The sequence below is a fragment of the Nomascus leucogenys genome, chromosome 19 (assembly GCF_006542625.1).
Source record: "Nomascus leucogenys isolate Asia chromosome 19, Asia_NLE_v1, whole genome shotgun sequence".
Taxonomy (NCBI): Eukaryota; Metazoa; Chordata; class Mammalia; order Primates; family Hylobatidae; genus Nomascus; species Nomascus leucogenys.
This window is the reverse complement of record NC_044399.1, coordinates 25481055-25500345: the sequence shown is the minus strand read 5'-3', so window position 1 is coordinate 25500345 and position 19291 is coordinate 25481055. Positions and strand designations below refer to the sequence as shown.

The 19291-nt window shown below is 49.6% G+C and overlaps 1 protein-coding gene across 1 annotated transcript in view; it reads left to right on the top strand.

Annotated features, from left to right (window-relative positions):
* The window catches only part of KIF3C (kinesin family member 3C), a 52527-nt gene that overhangs the window by 12935 nt on the left and 20301 nt on the right, over positions 1-19291 (top strand). The window contains exons 2-5 of the mRNA XM_030799913.1: positions 12851-12952; positions 13630-13752; positions 14906-15024; positions 17380-17496. Of these exons, the coding sequence (XP_030655773.1) occupies positions 12851-12952; positions 13630-13752; positions 14906-15024; positions 17380-17496 (461 nt within the window). The remainder of the gene's footprint in view (positions 1-12850; positions 12953-13629; positions 13753-14905; positions 15025-17379; positions 17497-19291) is intronic.

Genomic DNA, 19291 nt, shown 5'->3' with positions numbered 1-19291 from the left:
TATACTCAGTTATTGGTAATCCTGTGACCTTGGACAAGTCACTTTCCCTCCCAGGAGCTGTAAGGAATGACCAATAGATGATTCCTGGCTGGACGCAGTGGCTCACACCTGTAATCCCAGCACTTTGGGAGGCCGAGGCAGGCAGATCACCTGAGGTCAGGAGTTCGAGACCAGCCTGACCAACATGGTGAAACCCTGTCTCTACTAAAAATGCAAAAATTAGCTGGGTGTGGTGGCACACGCCTGTAATTCTAGCTACTCAGGAGGCGGAGGCAGGAGAATCACTTGAACCCGGAAGGCGGATGTTGCGGTGAGCCGAGATCACGCCACTGCACTCCAGCCTGGGTGACAGAGCAAGACTCCATCTCAAAAAAGAAAAAAAAAAGGATGATTCCTTGCTTTCTGTACCATTTGCTGATTCACCTTGGAAGCAGGCCAGGGTTAGAAACCAGCCTGAATGAAGGACAGTGAAGGACAGAGAGGAATGACCCAGCATTGACTGGGAGCCTAGAGTCTGTGTGACCCAGGACCACGAACCTAACCCCTCTGGGCCCTGCACCTGATCTGTAAACTGCTCAGACTACACTATATACATCCTTAGGTTCATCCAGTTCTGACACTGGAACATTCTGTTGTCTGGATTTGCTGAAGAGAAACCCTCTAGAAAGCCACAAATAAGCGAGGGAAATAGGGCGGAAAGGTGAAGATAAGCATTGATCTGAGGGGCTCGTGGTTTTCTCACTAAAGTAGAAGGGCTCATTAGTTTCCTTCTTGATTTTCTTCAAGGTGAGCTGAGGCACTTCTGGGCATCCTTGCCTTGTCCAGTACAAGGCTGGGACTGGAGTCCAGCTCACCTCATCCCTTGGCCAATATTTTTCTGATCTCAAATTGTTTCCTTCTTGATAAGGAAATTCCTAGCACTTGAACCATTCGTCATTTTTGTTGTGTTTTGAGCCATCCAAGGCGGAGACTCAGACTCAGTCTCCTGATTTTTGTCTCCCAGGGAAGGAAATCATTGAAAATAGCATTATTCATCTGAAAATGGTACTCTTCATCCCCTCCCCATTGTCTCTTTCATTTCTTCTTCCCTTACTGCTGACTCCTCAAGATGTACAATCAGGGAGCTGGAAAAGGAGAAATAGGTCTGTGAAGGAAGGGGTGGCTATATTTTCTAAGAGATGGAAGCGGGGTCTGTTGAGATTGTTGTTTTGTTTTTTGCTCTTTGTGGCAAGTGGTGGGTAAAATACTAGTAAGATACCGAAACAGTGAGTAGCGACTAACATTTGCGTGTACTTTATCACTTACCAACACTTTCACATCTATTCTCAAACTCACTGGTTGTTTTGTTTTGTTTCTGTTTTTTGAGACAGGGTCTCACTCTGTCACCCAGGCAGTAATGCAGTAGTGCAATCTCAGCTCACTACAGTCTCAATCTCCCGGGCTCAAGGAATCCTTTCACCTCAGCTTCCCAAGCAGATGGGATTACAGAGATGGGACTACAGGCACATGACACCACGCCTGGCTAATTTTTAAAATAAATTTTTTGTAGAGATGGGGTCTCACTATGTTGCCCAGGCTGGTCTTGAACTCCTGGGCTCAAGTGATCTGCCTGCTTCAGCCTCCCAAAGTGCTGGGATTACAGGCGTGAGCCATTGCACCCAGCCCAACTTGCTGTTCTTACCCAAGGCCTGAAAGGTAGCAGGTATTCTCCCCATTTTACAGATGAGAAAGTGGAAGTCCAGAGGGCTGAAGAGCTAGGTTTTGTAGCAAAGAGAGTGGCAGAGTGTGTAGCAGGACTGGAGCACCCTGACTCCCACACCCGGCCACCCTTTATATCATTCCACCACAGAACTTGTGCAGGGGCCCTTCCCACAAATATTTTTCCAGAGTTTTTAGCCTCTCTCTGGGACTCTAGGGATCCTGACAACCTCCCTGCCAGCACACAGTTAAGAGCTCTAACCCACTTATCTCAGAGACCCCCATAAGAGTCTCACACAGGCAGAAGCAGCAGCAGCAGAGCCCTGCCTATTTCAGCCAAAAGAGAAAGCAAGGAGGCTCTGAGCTTTCCTGATGGTTCCTGACTTGGCAAAGGTACAAATACCAAATGCTGCTTCTCTCCAAGGTGCCTTCCTGTCTGAACCTGGAAGAAAGCCATGGAACAGAGAAAAGGACACTGGACTTGGGGTTAGGGCGGTGGTGGTCAAATATCACTCTGCCATTTACTGGCTCCAAACCTTGAGCAAATCACTTCGCCTGTCTGGGCCTTAGTTTTCTTTTGTGTCAAATGGGGATCATAACCGTTATCTCATAAGGTTCTTGTGAGCATCAGATAGGACGATTAAGGTAAAAAGGAGTTAACCCCGTCGAGGCACATGGCCAGTTGCATCTGAGACTCCTGTCTCCTGCGGAATGTCACAGATAGGTGGCAGTGGCAGGGCAGAGCCTGTTTGGCTTCTCTGTCCTTGTAAAATCATACTTGATGCTATCTTCCCAGAAGAGTGGCTGGCTGGGCCTGGCTGTCTCCATTCTAGCTATCCACGTCAGTGCTTTATGAGTACTGGGGCCTCCTTTCTCCCCGCTCTGGTTTTGCACTCCATTTGCTCTTGGAATAGTTAAAGGTGAGCCTCTGAGTATCCCCAGCTGTGTCTACAAGCTGGCATTGTCCCTGTAGTGACCTGGCTGTTGTCACAGCAGCTGACCTGCCTCTGATACCTGGAATCAGGGCCCTAATCAAATTGGGAAGTTATTTGGAAAGCACATAGTCAATATAAGAGCAGCTAGACAGGTGGGGCATGGTGGCACACGCCTGTAATCCCAGCACTTTGGAAGGCCAAGGTGGGTGGATCACTTAAGGTCAGGAGTTCGAGACCAGCCTGGCCAACATGGTGAAACCCCATCTCTACTAAAAATGCAAAAACTAGCTGGGCGCGGTGGCAGGCACCTGTAGTTCCAGTTACTTAGGAGGCTGAGGCAGGAGAATTGCTTGAATCCAGGAGGCAGAGGTTGCAATGAGCCGAGATTGTGCCACTGCACTCCAGCCTGGGTGACAAAATGAAACTCTGTCTTAAAAAAACAAACAAACAAAAAGGGCATCTAGACAAAGATTCCTTAATTAGGAGACTCAGGCTTCAAGGACTCCACCTCTAGGCCTTAGTTTCCCATCCATAAAGCATGGGGGTTGGGGTTGATGATTCCCAAAGTCCCCTTGGTTACCCTGCCCTTCAAATCCATCTCTCAAGTGAGAGACTATGGTGCCCTGGAGCTCCCAGCCCTGTCTTTTCCACCCCCACAGCCTGTGCTGGCCTTTTAGTTACACTGGACTTGTTTAGAATCAGCAGAACCAAACCCAGTCCTGTCCCCAGGCCCACCCACCTATAGTCTTTTGCTCTGAGATATTACAAAAGAAGCATTGACTGGAATGGCTGAGAGCTTCAGGGAACTTCTCTTGAAGACTAGGAATTCCACATTCTCATGTCCTCTGCTTGGTATATTCTAGACTGAATTAGGCTCAGGGATTTCAGGCATCCCTGTCCCTCCCTGCCCTCATAGGTGATGGTTAAGCATAGAGATCTCTAAAAAAATTAGTCGGGTGTGGTGGCTCATGCGCTGTAGTCCCGGCTATTTGGGAGGCTTAGGTGGGAGGATCTGTTGAGTCCGGAACATCCAGGCTGCAGTGAACCACTGCACTCCAGCCTGGACAACAGAGCGAGATCCAGTGTCTCAAAAGAAAAGAAAAGGCTCAAGATCTCTGAGAGAAAGGAGGAGATGGCCACTGGTATCCTCAGACAAATGTGGAAATAAAAAAGTAAAGGAAAAAAATCTATTTCTAAGCCAAGAAAGGAATCTCATGCGTGACATATTTCCGAGCATGGGAGTGAAGCAGACAGCATGGGGTGAGACTGGGGAGAAGGAGGGAGCAGAGACCCTGCACCTGGACTGAGGCCCACCCACAGATTTCATGCCAGAGCCAGCCCCCTCTTCTCAGCACAAGACTGGTCTGTCAGCCAGGCTTGGCTGAGAGTGTGGGTTTGAGCAAGTGGGCAAGACTTGGCCAGTGACTGATAAGGCAAATTCAGTTGTCATTCAGACCACGTCTGTGCTGGGTCCCGGCAGCACTGGCAGAGAAACACAGGGGCATTGGACAGACGGGTGGAGTGATAGTGGCCAGTTAGTCATCGTCCGGGATTCTCTTTATGGAGCCCAGGGCCCAGCCCGCAGGAGAGATTGTGAAGCAGAGTTCTAGGTCCACAGAGGAGATCCAACATGGAAGCACATGAGCAGAAACCAGCCCAGGAGCTGGTCTTGAGACTCCTGTAATGGGAAAGAGGGAGGAAGGAGGTCTGGAACTTGGGGACTCAGCAGTCATGCTTGGCTAATACATCAGACCCCAGGCCTGACTGGCAGCTCAAATTATGCCTGATAGTGTCCGGGTGGCTTCAAGAACTGGGTGAGTTGGTAGCCTTTGAGTGAGGAGGACTTGGGCCTGGGTGTGGATAGCTGGGGAAGGTGGGGGCTGAATAAACAAAAAATTTCATTTTGAATCTGAGGTCCATCTCTTCACTTGAAAATCACCAAAAAAATTAGCCGGGCACGCTGGCACATGCCTGTAGTTCCAGCTACTCAGAAGGCTGAGGTGGGAAGATCGTTTGAGCCCAGGAGCTGGAGGCTGCAGTGAGCTCTGATCATGCCACTACATTCCAGCCTGGGCAACAGAGCAAGACCCCGTCTCTAATGGAAAAAGAAAAATCACCAAAAAGGTTTTAAAAACACAATATAGAGTATGTTGGGAAAGGAAAGCTCAGACCTCCACAAGACCACCTTAAAGGTATGGAGAATATAAAATAAATGCAGAGGCTCGATTTTATATCTATTATTATAACAAATGTTTATTTTTATTTTATTTTATTTATTTTATTTTCGAGATAGAGTCTTGCTCTGTGGCCCAGGCTGGAGTACAGTGGTGCGATCTTGGCTCACTGCAACCTCTGGCGATTCCTGTGCCTCAGCTCCCTGAGTAGCTGGGATTACAGGTGCACGCCACCATGCCCAGCTAATTTCTGTCTTTTTAGTAGAGATGAGAGTTTGCCATGTTGGCCAGGCTAGTCTCGAACTCCTGGTCTCAAACAATGCACCTGCCTCGGTTTCCGAAAGTGTTGGGATTACAGGTATGAGCCACTGTGTCTAGCCATAACAAATTTTTAAAGTAACAATACTTCATGCGGAGCCAGGCATGGTGGCTCACGCCTGTAATCCCAGTGCTTTGGGAGGCCGAGGTGGGCGGATCACAAGGTCAGCAGTTTGAGACCAGCCTGGCCAACATGGTGAAACTCCATCTCTACTAAAAATACAAAAATTAGCCAGGTGTGGTGGTACACGTCTGTAATCCCAGCTACTCAGGAGGCTGAGGCACTTGAATCGCTTGAACCTGGGAGGCAGAGGTTGCAGTGAGCCGAGATGGTGCCACTGCACTCCAGCCTGGGCAATGAAGTGAGACTCTGTCTCAAAATAATAATAATAATAATAATACTTCATGCCTATGATGCTGTGATAAAAATGGTTCCATTATTTACTGCTTGCAGTAGTTTAAGTCATTAGAATGACAATTGACAATATGTTCCAAGATACACAAAATGTTTATAACCCTTCGTCCTCTCCTGAAATTTCTAAGAAAGTCACCGAAAAAAGCAAAAAATTAGGCTGGGAGTGGTGGCTCACACCTGTAATCACAGCACTTTGAGAGGCCGAGGCAGGTGGATCCCTTGAGTCCAGCCTGGGCAACATGGCAAAACCCTGTCTCTACAATAAAATACAAAAATCAGCCAGGCATGGTGGTGGGTCCCAGCTACTCAGGAGGCCGAGGCAGGAGAACCATTTGAACCTGGGAGGCGGGAGGGTTCAGTGAGCTGAGACTGCATCACTGCACTCCAGCCTGGGTGACAGAGTGAGACTCTGTCTCAAAAAAAAAAAAAAAGTATATATGTATATATACACACACACACACACGCACATATATATACGTATATATACATATACATGTATCTATATACATATGATATATATGTATATATAATATACACGCGTATCTACACACATCTATACGTATATATACATATACACATGTATCTATATACTCATATATACGTATATATACATGTGTATATAGATACATGTATATGTGTATATATATGTGTGTGTATGTGTATATATATATTAGGTAAAGTGGAAATAGCAAGACATAAGCTTGTGTTTATACTATGTCCATAGAGGTGAAAAAAGGGCCGGGCACGGTGGTTCATGCCTGTAATCCCAGCACTTTGGGAGGCTGAGGTGGGCAGATCACCTGAGTTCAGGAGTTCGAGACCAGCCTGACCAATATGGAGAAGCCCCGTCTCTACAAAAACACAAAATTAGCCAGGTGTGGTGGTGCGTGCCTGTAATCCCAGCTACTTGGGAGGCTGAGACAGGAGAATCACTTGAACCCGGGAGGTGGAGGTTGCGGTGAGCCGAGATCATGCCATTGCACTCCTGGGCAACAAGAGCGAAACTCTGTCTCAAAAAATAAAAACAAACAAACAAACAAACAAAAACAAGGAAAATGAAAGAAACCAGGTAGCCATGGTAGGGAATATGTGGCATTTGTCATTTTATTTCTATGGTGATTTTGATGTTTGTGCAATTCTTTTTTTCTGAAAGGAGAGAGAGACAATAAAGGGTTAAAAATGTGTCCCCAGAATTCTTTAATAGACTGGTAAGTATTTCCTCCAGGGTTAACTCTTGAAGTAACAAATTTTGCAAATGTATTACCTTCTATAAACAGTAAAACTCCTTTTCGTTTGTCCTAAAAACTGCTGCTGTCAAACCTCAAGGCGTGAGCTCTTACTCTATGTGCCAGGATGGATTGGAAAAGCCTGGATCTTTCCTTTTTTTTTTTTTCTTGAGACAGAGTCTGGCTCTGTCGCCCAGGCTGGAGTGCAGTGGCGTGATCTCGGTTCACTGCAAGCTCCGCCTCCCAGGTTCACACCATTCTCCTGCCTTAGCCTCCCGAGTAGCTGGGACTACAGGCACCCGCCACCACGCCCGGCTAATGTTTTTTGTGTTTTTAGTAGAGATGGGGTTTCACTGTGTTAGCCAGGATGGTCTCGATCTCTTGACCTCGTGATCCACCCGCCTTGGCCTCCCATAGTGCTGGGATTACAGGTGTGAGCCACTGCGCCCGGCCTGGATCTTTCCTTTTTATCCCCACTTTTGATTGTTTCATTTCCAGACGTATCCTCTTAAATTTCTTTGTCTTTTTCAGAACAAAGAGTCCTTTTTTTTCTTTTTTTCTTTTTTTTTTTTTTGAGATGGAGTCTCGTTCTGTTACCCAGGCAGGAGTGCAGCGGCACGATCTCAGCTCACTGCAACCTCCGCCTCGGGTTCAAGCGATTCTCCTGCCTCGGCCTCCCAAAGTGCTGGGATTACAGGCTTGAGCCACTGCGCCTGGCCTAAGCCTCCCTTCTCTTGATCTTCTCTCTCCTTTATGTCTCTGGAGATGCAGTAAGAGAACTACACACAGTACTCCCGATTCAGCCGCATCATGGTTTTATATGAGGGTATAATGTTTTGTTTCCAAAAAGCCTTCATGATGGTGCCTGGGCAGATACTACTGACTTTTTTAGCTGTGGCAGCATATTCAGCCAGTGTCTTCTGGGAACAATGGAGTGTTACTCCTCCTTCTCCTCCCCTTTTTAGGGCTTATAACTGATTGCCCATGGCTATCATTTAATTAGTAGAGTTAGGATTCCTTTTCCCCAAAATGTAAAATTGTAATTGACACTCATCTGCCATTTTTTGTCAGCTCACATAGGCTAGAAATTCTCTTGTACTTTACCACCTAGGAGGATTCGGGGGTGTCTGTGAAGTTGGATATTTCACCCTTGCACTCCTTCTTGCACAGCTTCAGAGATTAGTCCTGTTGTTTCACACTTGAGCACCTTTCCATCCAGAGAAATACCTGTTTATTTCTGTTTCCTTTCCCTAGTTCACTTCCCCTTTCTCCATCTCCTCACTTCCCATGTAACTTTGAATAACCTCTAATGTGCAACCTTACCAGGAGCGCTTTAACCTCCAGACTTCTGGTCATTGGCTTCCCCATGTGCTGTAATAACCTATTCCGTCCCATTCTGAAAGAACTCTCAGAGATCAGTCAGACACCATTTCCTCTTGCCGGAAACATGTTGATTTCCTTTAGCAGGTTCTGCTTCCTAAAGGAGTCACCACAGCCCCTGCAATAGAAGAGCTTGGGCTTTGGAGCCAGGCAGGCCTGGGCCGGGTCTCCATTTAAGTTTTTTGTTTTTAATTTTCTTTCTTTTTCTGAGACAGGGTCTCACTGTCACCCAAGCTAAAGTGCATTGGCGCGATCTCAGCTCACTGCAGCCTCAACCTTCCAGGCTCAAGTGATCCTTCTGCCACAGCCTTCCGAGTAGCTGGGACCACAGGCCCACACCACCATGCCCGACCCATTTTTATATTTTTTATAGAGATAGGTTTTGCCATGTTACTTGGGCTGGTCTTGAACTCCTGGGCTCAAGGGATCCGACCACTTCAGCCTCCCAAAGTGCTGCAATTACAGGCATAAGCCATCCTGCTCAGCTGGATCTCCATTTAAATTTAATGAGAGGCATATAACTATCATTTTTCCAGTGAAAGCTCACAGATGGTTATCTGCCAAGCACTGTGCTAAGTCCAGGCACCCTGAGATATGAGTAAGATATGATTGCTGTCCTAAGGGAACTTATAGGCGAGAGAGCATGTAAACGAATAATGATTCTATCGTGAAAAATTGTAGGAATATGGCCTGGTTACTGAGGGGGCCATGATGTGACCTTGGATGGGTTACATAACCTCTGTGAGCTTTCACTGGAAAAATGATAGTGCTAATAATATGCATGCTCCTTACAGCAGACCTTTTCAAACATTTATGTGCATCCAAATTACCTGGGAATCTCAGTACGATATGGATCTCAATTCACTAGGTCTGAATTTCTTATTTGATTTGCTAATTTATTTTTGAGATGGGGCGTTGCTATGTTGCCCAAGCTGATCTTGAACCCCTGGGCTCAAGCGATCCTCCGCCTCAGCCTCCCAAACAACGGGGACCACGGGCATGAGCCAGCACACCTGGCTCTGGAGTTTTAAAAAAGCTCCCCAGGTGATTCTAACATGCAGTGAAATTTGAGAACAAGTGTCTTTTGATTATAGGTGTCAAAGAATAAAGAATGCTAGAGCCACATAAAATGCTGGGGAAAATGAAAGGTCTCAGGGTTGAAATGGACAAGCGTGTCCCAGATTCAGAGGCCAGGCCAGACAGCAGGCTCCTGAAGACCTGTGAGCCAGTAGTTAGGGGATCAGGTATCCATGGTCCACAACAGTAGGGGCCTCCTCCGTGTGGTTCTTCTCTTTTCTCTCACGCCCACCCAACCCCTCCTGCCAGGTTGCCCAGATGATTGGGCCCCGTGACAGTGAGTGTGGATTGATGAATGGGAGGAGGAGAAACTGGGATAAAGAGTCCAAGGTGGCCCGGTGCAGTGGCTCACACCTGTAATTCCAGCACTTTGGGAGGCCGAGACGGGCGGATCACTTGAGGTCAGGAGTTTGACACCAGCCTGGCCAACGTGGCAAAACCCCATCACTACTAAAAATACAAAAATTAGCTGGGTGTGGTGGCATGTGCCTGTAGTCTCAGCTACGTGGGAGGCTGAGGCAGGAGAATTGCTTGAACCTGGCAGGTGAAGGTTGCAGTGAGCCAAGATTGCACCACTGCCAAAAAAAAAAAGAGAGCCCAAGGAAGGGACCTGGAACCCACTCTGGGACAACCCCCAAGGATTCTGTTTGGTTCATCAAATACGTATTTTAGCACTTGTTATCTGCCAAGCACTGAGCTAAGTCCAGGCACCCAGAGATATGAGTAAGATATGACTGCTGCCCTGCGGGAGCTCACAGGGTGGACAGCATGTAAATGAATAATAATTCTATTATGAGAAATAGTAGGAATATGGCCTGGTTACTGAGGGGGCCCGAAAGAGCAATTTCAAGGGGATCAGGGAAAATTTCCCAATGGTTAAGATGTGTCTTGCAGAATAAGTAGCAGTTTTCCAGTTAGATGTGGAGTGGGAGGAGGAACCCAGGTGCTTGTGAAATGCCATGGCACATTGAGGGAGCTGGAATTCTTTTTTTCTTTTTTGAGATGGAGTTTTGCTCTTGTTGCCCAGGCTGGAGTACAATGGCGTGATCTCGGCTCACCACAACCTCCAGCCTCCCGTGTTCAAGCGATTCTCCTGCCTCAGCCTCCTGAGTAGCTGGGATTACAGGCATGTGCCACTATGCCCAGCTAATTTTGTATTTTTAGTAGAGATGGGGTTTCTCCATGTTGGTCAGGCTGGTCTTGAACTTCCGATCTCAGGTGATCCGCCTGCCTTGGCCTCCCAAAGTGCCGGGATTACAGGCATGAGCCACCGCGCCAGGCCCCCAGGGAGCTGGAATTCTTTTGGTGAGGCTGGAGTACAGAGCACACGGGGAGCATAAGTGGCGAGAGGAACCGGGAAGCCAGGCCAGCTCCCGTGGCCTGTCACTGCAGCTGACCTTGGGTTTCATCCTGCAAGGAATGGAGGGTCCATTCAGTAGTTTGAAGCCAAGGAGCAAGCATTCAGAGTTGTGCTGGGGTTTTTTTTTTGTTTGTTTTGTTTTGTGACGAAGTCTCACTCTGTCACCCAGGCTGGAGTGCAATGGCATGATCTCGGCTCACTGCAGCCTCCTCCTCCCTAGTTCAACCGATTCTCCTGCCTCAGCCTCCTGAGTAGCTAGGACTACAGGTGCATGCCACCAAGCCCAGCTAATTTTTGTATTTTTAGTAGAGCTGGGGTTTCACCATGTTGGTCAGGGTGATCTTGAACTCCTGACCTCGGGTGATCCGCCCACCTCGGCTTCCCAAAGTGTTGGGATTACGGGCGTGAGCCACCGTCCCCAGCCCAGAGTTGTGTTTTTAGTGGATCCGCCTGGGTGTCATGTGGCAGAGGGGTGGAAAGGGACACTGAGGCAGTGAGGATACCACAGCAGTGGTCCAGAAGAGTTGTGGGGGCTGCAATGAAGCCAGCAGGTATCAGTGAGAATGAAAAATGGGGGATGGTGGGAGCCACACCCAGGAGCAGGTTTGATGGCCTCGACTCACTGGCCAGATTCAGCGGATGAGAGGCAGGGCAGGGATGAGGCGAGGCAGGTGAGTCGCTGAGGGTGCAGTGTAAGGGATTCTTCCCTCTCACGGTCCTGCAAATGCTGAACTGGAGTGTGAAGGAGGAGCCTAGGATGGGTTTAGCTCTGTGACAAGGCGATGGGGTAAGGGGGGAGATCATTAACCAGGAGCGCCGGCGGCTGCAGTGGCAGCATGGACAGCCTCCAGGGTTCAAGGCCTCTTCCTCCTGCCTTGGCCTCTGAGGCTGTGTGGGGCTGGAATGAGGCTCGTGCCTCTCTGGCTGGCCCAACTTGCTCAGTGTCTTTGGGTGACAAAGCCTCACACAGCCCAGTCCCTGGCCTCCCGAAAGTCACTGTTAACCCCTGTCTGGCTGCGTTCCCAGTGATGTGGCTCTTACAGGTGGTCTCCTGCTCCCCAAGTCTGACCACACCCCCTGCTTTGAGATCCCTCAGGCAGGTCAGCTGTTTCCACTGGAAACAATTCCAGCAGAGAAGCAGCCAGCTTTTTCCACTGGTTCAAGGTGATTTCAACCTTCCAGGAGGCCCGTGATGAAGCCAGAGGACAGCTGGGTACCCTGGGACAGCACCGTCTTCTTATTTTCATTTTCTAAAATTTCAAATCAGGCACCCCCCAAACCAGAATAGGTTTTGAGAGGCTGCCGACAGCACCGTCTTGAAAATACATTTTATGTAGTCACAGTTTACACAAATCTGACATTATTTCAGCTTCAGATTCCAAAGCACTGACTAGGGACTTTCACAGAGTGAGACTGGGGGTGCGAGGTTCAAATCTCTCCTCTTTGCTACTCAATAGCTGCATGGCCTTAGGCTGGTCATTCTCAATGTCTTCATTTGTTAAATGGGGAGGAGAATAGTCCCTGTTAGGGGAGGATGGAAACCATGGTGTTAAAGGCTTAGCTCAGCATCTAATAGATACTTAGCACTCAGCAAATGTTTGCCAGCCATCCTGGAACATAGGCGGTGTTCCAATATTGTAGATGACAGACCTGAAGGGAATAATTTGCCCAAAGCCTCGAGGTGAGTGGGTAGAACCAAGTCTTCCTGGCCCTCTCCAAAGCTCCTGCTGTGCTGGGCCTGTGCTGTTCCTTCTTGCTGTGCAGTCTGCTCCCTTTGGCTTTTCTTCTGCTTTCCACATCAGCTGAAGATTTAGACCCTTTCCTGCTGCCTGTGTTGAGAACTGTCTTCCTGAGTTGGAAGCCAGTTAGCTAAAGGCTGGGCTACCTGGTGACTGTATCTTATCTTTCCTAATCCTCAACACCAGCTGGGTCCTGGTTGCCAGGATTAGGTTGCCACCCCCATCCTCCTCCCAGCCCTGGTGAACCAACCTTTCCTGTGTACCCAAAGCAAACAGATCAGTTGCCCTAGATTCCCCGAGGGGCACCCTCTCTGCCTCCCTAGTGTTCCTGCTGACAATAAGAGCCTTGTGCTGGGACCTGAGACGCTGGAGGGGAAAACTCCATTCTCCCTGAAAGCCACAGGCCCCATCCGGGACACATCTTGTGTCCACTCCCAGAAGGACCACAGAGCAGGGAAGCAAAATCTCTCCAGCTGGCAATGTTGTGGACCCTTTGCAAAGCCCACCTCCCAACCCCTGTGTCCCCAGGCCATGGAGAGCAAGCTCCTCATCGGGGGCAGGAACATCATGGATCACACCAACGAACAGCAGAAGATGTTGGAACTGAAGAGGCAGGAGATTGCCGAGCAGGTAGGGCCTCCAGGTGCCAGGTCCCCTTGGAGAGTGTGGCCTGCAGCTCATGTCTGGGAGGTGCAGGGCCGTAAACCATGGTGGACTCTGGATCTCTGGAATTACAGTGCTGAGAATCTCAGACATGCCATCCTGGGTCCCACAGGTCTACTAGCCCAGGGTCTTCCCTTTGGCAGGGGCACTGCTAGCTGGTGGGCGAGAGGACGTGATAGCTCTCCATAACATCAGCCTCCACAAGCCACCTGGTACTAATTCCTGGGCCTTCCACAAGGTGGTGCGAGTTCTTTGCCAGCTGTATGACTGGTTCCCTAAATCATCAAGAACCACAATTTGTTGGTCTTACCAATCAACCATTACACTATTGGGGAGAGGGTGAGGCAGCTTGGAAGGCAGTGTGATGTGCCTCCATCTGTGTGACTAACGCCCCTGGAGTAGGCCAGCTCTTAGGGCTGGAGTCTCCATCCACATGGGGCGGAGCCTGGCAAAGGCATGGCCCTGGGAACTGAGAGGAGGGTTCCCAGGGGCTCTGCAGGATTGGGTGGGAGCAGTGGATGTGGGCCATGGGCCATGGTGAAGCCAGGTCCCGAGACAGGCAGAGTGAGCCAGTCCCCAGAGCTTTCCTGGCCCTCCCGAGTATGCACTGCTCCTTTGAGCCACACTGCCCGTCCTTGGCCTAGAAACGTCGTGAGCGGGAGATGCAGCAGGAGATGATGCTCCGGGACGAGGAGACCATGGAGCTCCGGGGCACCTACACGTCCCTGCAGCAGGAGGTGGAGGTCAAAACCAAGAAACTCAAGAAGGTGAGACGCTGCAGCAGGACCGGTCAAGGTGTGCTGGAGGCCCAGCAGTCTCTGCCCAAGGGGTGTGTGCTTCAGGGACTCCTCCCCATTTGGCTGGAACTGCTGAACCCCTAAGTGACATGGCTTGGCCTCGGGGGTGAACAACAGGGGGAGACAGGAGGCGGGGGCTGGGGGTGGAGTAGAGCCTTTTCTCCTGGGCCAGGGTGGGCTGTGACAGGCTGCAAACTCTGTCGCTTGCAGTATCCAGTTACCATCCTCATGGTCCTGGGTGATTTCCCCGTTCAGTGTCACCAGTGAGTCACAGTTGGGATAGCTGGGCCTGAAGCAGGGCCAGGGGAATACAGGGAGGCTGAGGAGGAGACTGGGACCCCGGGAAGCTCAGGCGGGGAGCGTAAGGCCCTCAAGGACATGTCAAGGGATGAGAATAGCCGCTCACCAGGACCCTGCAAAGCCTGTGGCAAGGGAAAGACATGTACATGTGAGGGGGATCTAGGGCAGGAAGCGGCAAAGCTCCAGCTTGGATTCTGGGAAAAACCTGGAGACCCTTTGGGGTGGCTGATGTGGCTGCCCCGGGGCAGGCCTGGCAGAGGCACTGCCACTGTGGCAGTTACCATGGACCCAGCCCTCAGTGGCTTTGGAGAGGAGCAGGATGGCCATGCTGCCTCCACAGCCCACTTTTGAGAGCCCCTGAAGAGACTGGAGTGGGAGGAGTCACCTTCCAAACTCGTTCAGGCTTCCTGCTCCCTGAGCTGGGTCTCCAAATGAGCCCTGGGTCCTAGTTCCGGCTCTTCTATTGGCTGGTTGTGTGACCTTGAACAAGTCTGTGCCTGGCTTCCTCATCAATGAAAGGAGGGTATTGGACCAAAAGGTCCCTGGGGTCCCCTCCCGTTTGAACATTCTACGATGCTGATAGCAGCTGAGAAAGGGCAGGCAGTGGCCACAGGCCTCAGTGTAGGAGGGCGGGGCACCCCTTTCAATAGCCCAGCCCAATTCGTGGTGGGTTGGGCACAGCGGGGAGTTCAGAAAAGGACCCCCAGCCTCATCCTGGGCTGAGTCGGTGGACTCTGAGCCTGCAGCCCTGCGGCCCAGGCTGGGTGACTGGGGCCTCGCTGCCACACCAAGCAGCCTCTGAGTGGCACCTGTCCCCACCCAGCTCTACGCCAAGCTGCAGGCGGTGAAGGCGGAGATCCAGGACCAGCATGATGAGTACATCCGCGTGCGGCAGGACCTGGAGGAGGCACAGAACGAGCAGACCCGCGAACTCAAGCTCAAGTAGGGCCCGCAGCTCTTTTCCTCCCGGGTCCCCACAGCCAGCCATTATTACTCAGGCCTCTCCTTCCCTAAGGCCTCATCCTGACTGTCTCCTCTTCCATGAGTCCCTTAGGAAAAAAATGCGTCTGAGGGCTGAGGGATGGGCCCACATGCTGGAGTTTCTTCTACCTCCTCTGCCTATATTTGATCAATGTCTCAAAATGGACGCTAGGTGCTGGCCAAAAGTAACTCCGAAGGCCCTGAGGCTACCATCTTTGCATAAGAAGCAGTGATTTTAAATTTTTTTTAAATTATTTTTAGGGCCGGTCGCAGTGGCTTACACCTGTAATCCCAGCACTTTGGGAGGCCGAGGTGGGTGGATCACCTGAGGTCAGGAGTTCGAGACCAGCCTGATCAACATGGTGAAACCCCCGTCTCTACTAAAAATACAAAAATTAGCTGGGCATGGTGGCGCGTGCCTGTAATCCCAGCTACTCAGGAGGCTGAGGCAGAATTGCTTGAACCTGGGAGGTGGAGGTGGCAGTGAGCCGAGATTGCGCCACTGCACTCCAGCCTGGGCGACAGAGCAAGACAACGTCTCAAAAAAAAAAGGCCAGGCGCAGTGGCTCATGCCTGTAATCCCAGCACTTTGGGAGGCTGAGGCAGCGGATCACGAGGTCAGGAGATCAAGACCATCCTGGCTAACATGGAGAAACCCCGCCTCTACTAAAAATATAAAAAATTAGCCAGGCATGGTGGCGGGCACCTGTAATCCCAGCTACTCGGGAGGCTGAGGCAGGAGAATGGTGTCAACCTGGGAGGCAGAGCTTGCAGTGAGCTGAGATGGAGCCACTGCACTCCAGCCTAGATGACAGACGGGGACTCCCTCTCAAAAAAAAAAAAAATTATGTTAAAATTTGTTTTAAAAATTATTTCTAAAAATGTGTGTATATAGTAGGTGTATATATTAATATTTATGGGATACATTAGATTTTTTTTTTTTTTTGGAGATGGAATATTGCTCTGTCATCCACCCTGGAGTGCAGTGGTGCAGTCTTGGCTCACTGCAACCTCCACCTCCCAAGTTCAAGCAGTCCTTCTGCCTCAGCCTCCTGAGTAGCTGGGACTACAGGCGCCTGCCACCACACCTGACTAATGTTTGCATTTTTAATAGAGATGGAGTTTCGCCATGTTGGCCAGGGTGGTCTCAAACCCCTGACCTCAGGTGATCTGCCCACCTCGGCCTCCCAAAGGGCTGGGATTACAGGCATGAGCCACCTCGTCCGGCCACATGAGATGTTTTGATACAGGCGTGCAATGTGAACTAAGCACATCATGGAGAATGGGGTATCCATCCCCTCAAACATCTATTCTTCAAGTTACAAACAATCCAGTTACACTCTTTAAGTTATTTTAAAATATACAGTTGGCAGGCTCATACCTGTAATCCCAGCACTTTGGGAGGCCGAGGCAGGGGGATCACCTGAGGTCAGGAGTTTGAGACCAGCCTGGCCAACGTGGTGAAACCCCATCTCTACTAAAAATACAAAAATTAGCCGGGCGTGGTGGTGTGTGCCTGTAATCCCAGCTACTCAGGAGGCTGAGGCAGGAGAATCACTTGAACTTGGGAGGTGGAAGTTGCAGTGAGCCGAGATCATGCCACTGCACTCCAGCCTGGGCAACAAGTGCAAAACTGTTTCAAAAAAAAAAAAAAAAAAAAATATATATATATATATATATACACACACACACATATATATACAATTAAGTTATTGACTATAGTCAGCCTATTGTGCTATCAAATAATAGTGTTTATTCATTTTTCTATTTTTGTGTACCTATTAGAAGCAGTGATTTTTCAAGCTGCAGTATTTCTGTAGGGATCCTTTCCCCTTAACTTTTTGATTTTCCCACCTCCACATTGCTTCTGCCTCTTTTTTAAATAAATAAATACATTAATTAATTAACTTATTTTTTTTTTGAGACGGAGTCTCGCTCTGTCGCCCAGTCTGGAGTGCACTGGTGTGATCTTGGCTCACTGCAGGCTCCACCTCCTGGGTTCACACCATTCTCCTGCCTCAGCCTCCTGAGTAGCTTGGGACCACAGGCGCCCACCACCATGCCCGGCTAATTTTTTTTTTGTATTTTTAGTAGAGACAGAGATAGTGTTTCATCGTGTTAGCCAGGATGGTCTCGATCTCCTGACCTCGTGATCCGCCCGCCTCGGCCTCCCAAAGTGCTGGATTACAGGCGTGAGCCACCTCGCCTGGCCCCCTCTGCCTCTTGGCTTGTCGCTTCTAATCCTTCAACCCTCACATGCACCGCGTGGTCTCTCGCTCACCCAGTTTCCCATCGCTCCTTCATTCCTGCTCCCAGGTACCTAATCATCGAGAACTTCATCCCCCCGGAGGAGAAGAACAAGATCATGAACCGGCTTTTCCTGGACTGTGAGGAGGAGCAGTGGAAGTTCCAGCCACTGGTGCCAGCTGGCGTGTGAGTCTCTTACCCAGCTGTCTGGGCTGGGGGACTTGTGGGTCCACTCCAGGTTGGGGCTGGCGAGGGGCTTGAGGCCCTGCCTGCAGGGAGACAAGACGTTTTGTGGATTGGGGAAAAGATGGGGAGGATGCCGATGGGGGATGAATTTCTCAGGATCTAATTTGTAGGGGTCTCTTATGATGGAAGGGTGTTCTGGGAAAAAAAGTGTCTCATTGGCCTGGGATGCAGAAAATACCTTGTGAGGGATCTCAGGAGGGAGGAAGAGCATCTCAGCCTCTTGACAATCCTAGCGAATACTAACATCTGGCCAGGTCTGGTGAATATTCATTTGTCAGATGCCCGAAATAGCAACCACAGTTAATATTTGCCAAGCACTACTGTGTGCCGGATGGCTGTGCAAGACTCAGGAGACAGAAGATAAATTAGACATGGTCCGAGCTCACAGTCCAGTGGGAAATAAGTAATCAGATCATGATGTGATAGAGCTGTGATCCAATCTCAGTGGGCTCGCTCATCCGGGTGATTCAGCATTTCCACCTGTTTCCACGTCCTAGCCCTTGGGTGCAGCTGCGGCCATTGGCTGGGTGTGTGGCTCCCTCTGCTGGTGGCCACGAAGAACATCCCAACAGAGGGAGGCCTTGCCCGGCTGAACCATGGGCCCTTAATTGCAAATATGTAGAGAGAGGTGCTTAGGAGGCTGGACACCAGTGCACCTTCCTGGAGATTCTTTGCTCTCTCTAGAATATTAATGTTAAAATAGGGCAAGAGTCTCCCTAAATCTGGGATGGGAAGCTAGCAAGAGGTCTACAGCTTCTCACTGAAGCATCAGATGCCTACTTGGTTTTTTTTTTTTCCTTTCTTCCTTTTCTTTTCTTCTTTTTTTTTTTTTTTAAATAACTATAGCTTAGATGCCTATTTGATCTTTCTTAAAGACTGATTTTACTTAAGGTGATACCACATAAGTTTGTAAGTGGCAAGCACATGAATAGAGGACTTTTCAATGGTATCACTTTGCACCTACAATCCACCTTTCCAATCTAGGTAGAGATTCTCAAGAGTACATCAGCTATCACAGAGGTTTTCCACCCTGGCTGCAGCTAGAATACCTATGAGTTGGGCTTCAGAGAGTCTGATTTAAAGGATCCCAGGTCTTAGGTTTTGTGATTCTGCATTTGAAGCCAGGCTAGAAAACCACTGCTCCAGTGACATTTGCTGGATTTGGATGCTGGCGAGGCTTCACTCTGAAGGGTTATCTTATGCTTAGAAAAGTTCTTTCTAGCCAGGCTTGGTGGCTTAAGTCTGTAATCTCAGCACTTTGGGAGGCTGAGGCAGGTGGATGGCCTGAGGTCAGGAATTTGAGACCAGCCTGGCCAGCATAGTGAAACCCCATCTTTACTAAAAATACAAAAAAATTTAGCTGGGCGTGGTGGCAGGCATCTGTAATCCCAGCTACTAGGGAGGCTGAGGCAGGAGAATCGCTTGAACTCAAGAGGTGGAGGTTGCAGTGAGCCAAGATCACGCCATTGTGCTCCAGCCTGGGCAACAAGAGCAAGACTCCGTCTCAAAAAAAAAAAAAAAAAAAGAAAAGAAAAGGTCTTTCTGCTGGGCGTGGTGGCTCATGCCTGTAATCCCAGCACTTTGGGAGGCCAAGGCGGGTAGATCACTTGGCGACAGGAGTTCGAGACCAGCCTGGCCAACATGGTGAAACCCCATCTCTACTAAAAATACAAAAAATTAGCCGGGTGTGGTGGCATGCACCTGCAATCTCAGCTCTTGGGGAAGCTGACGCAAG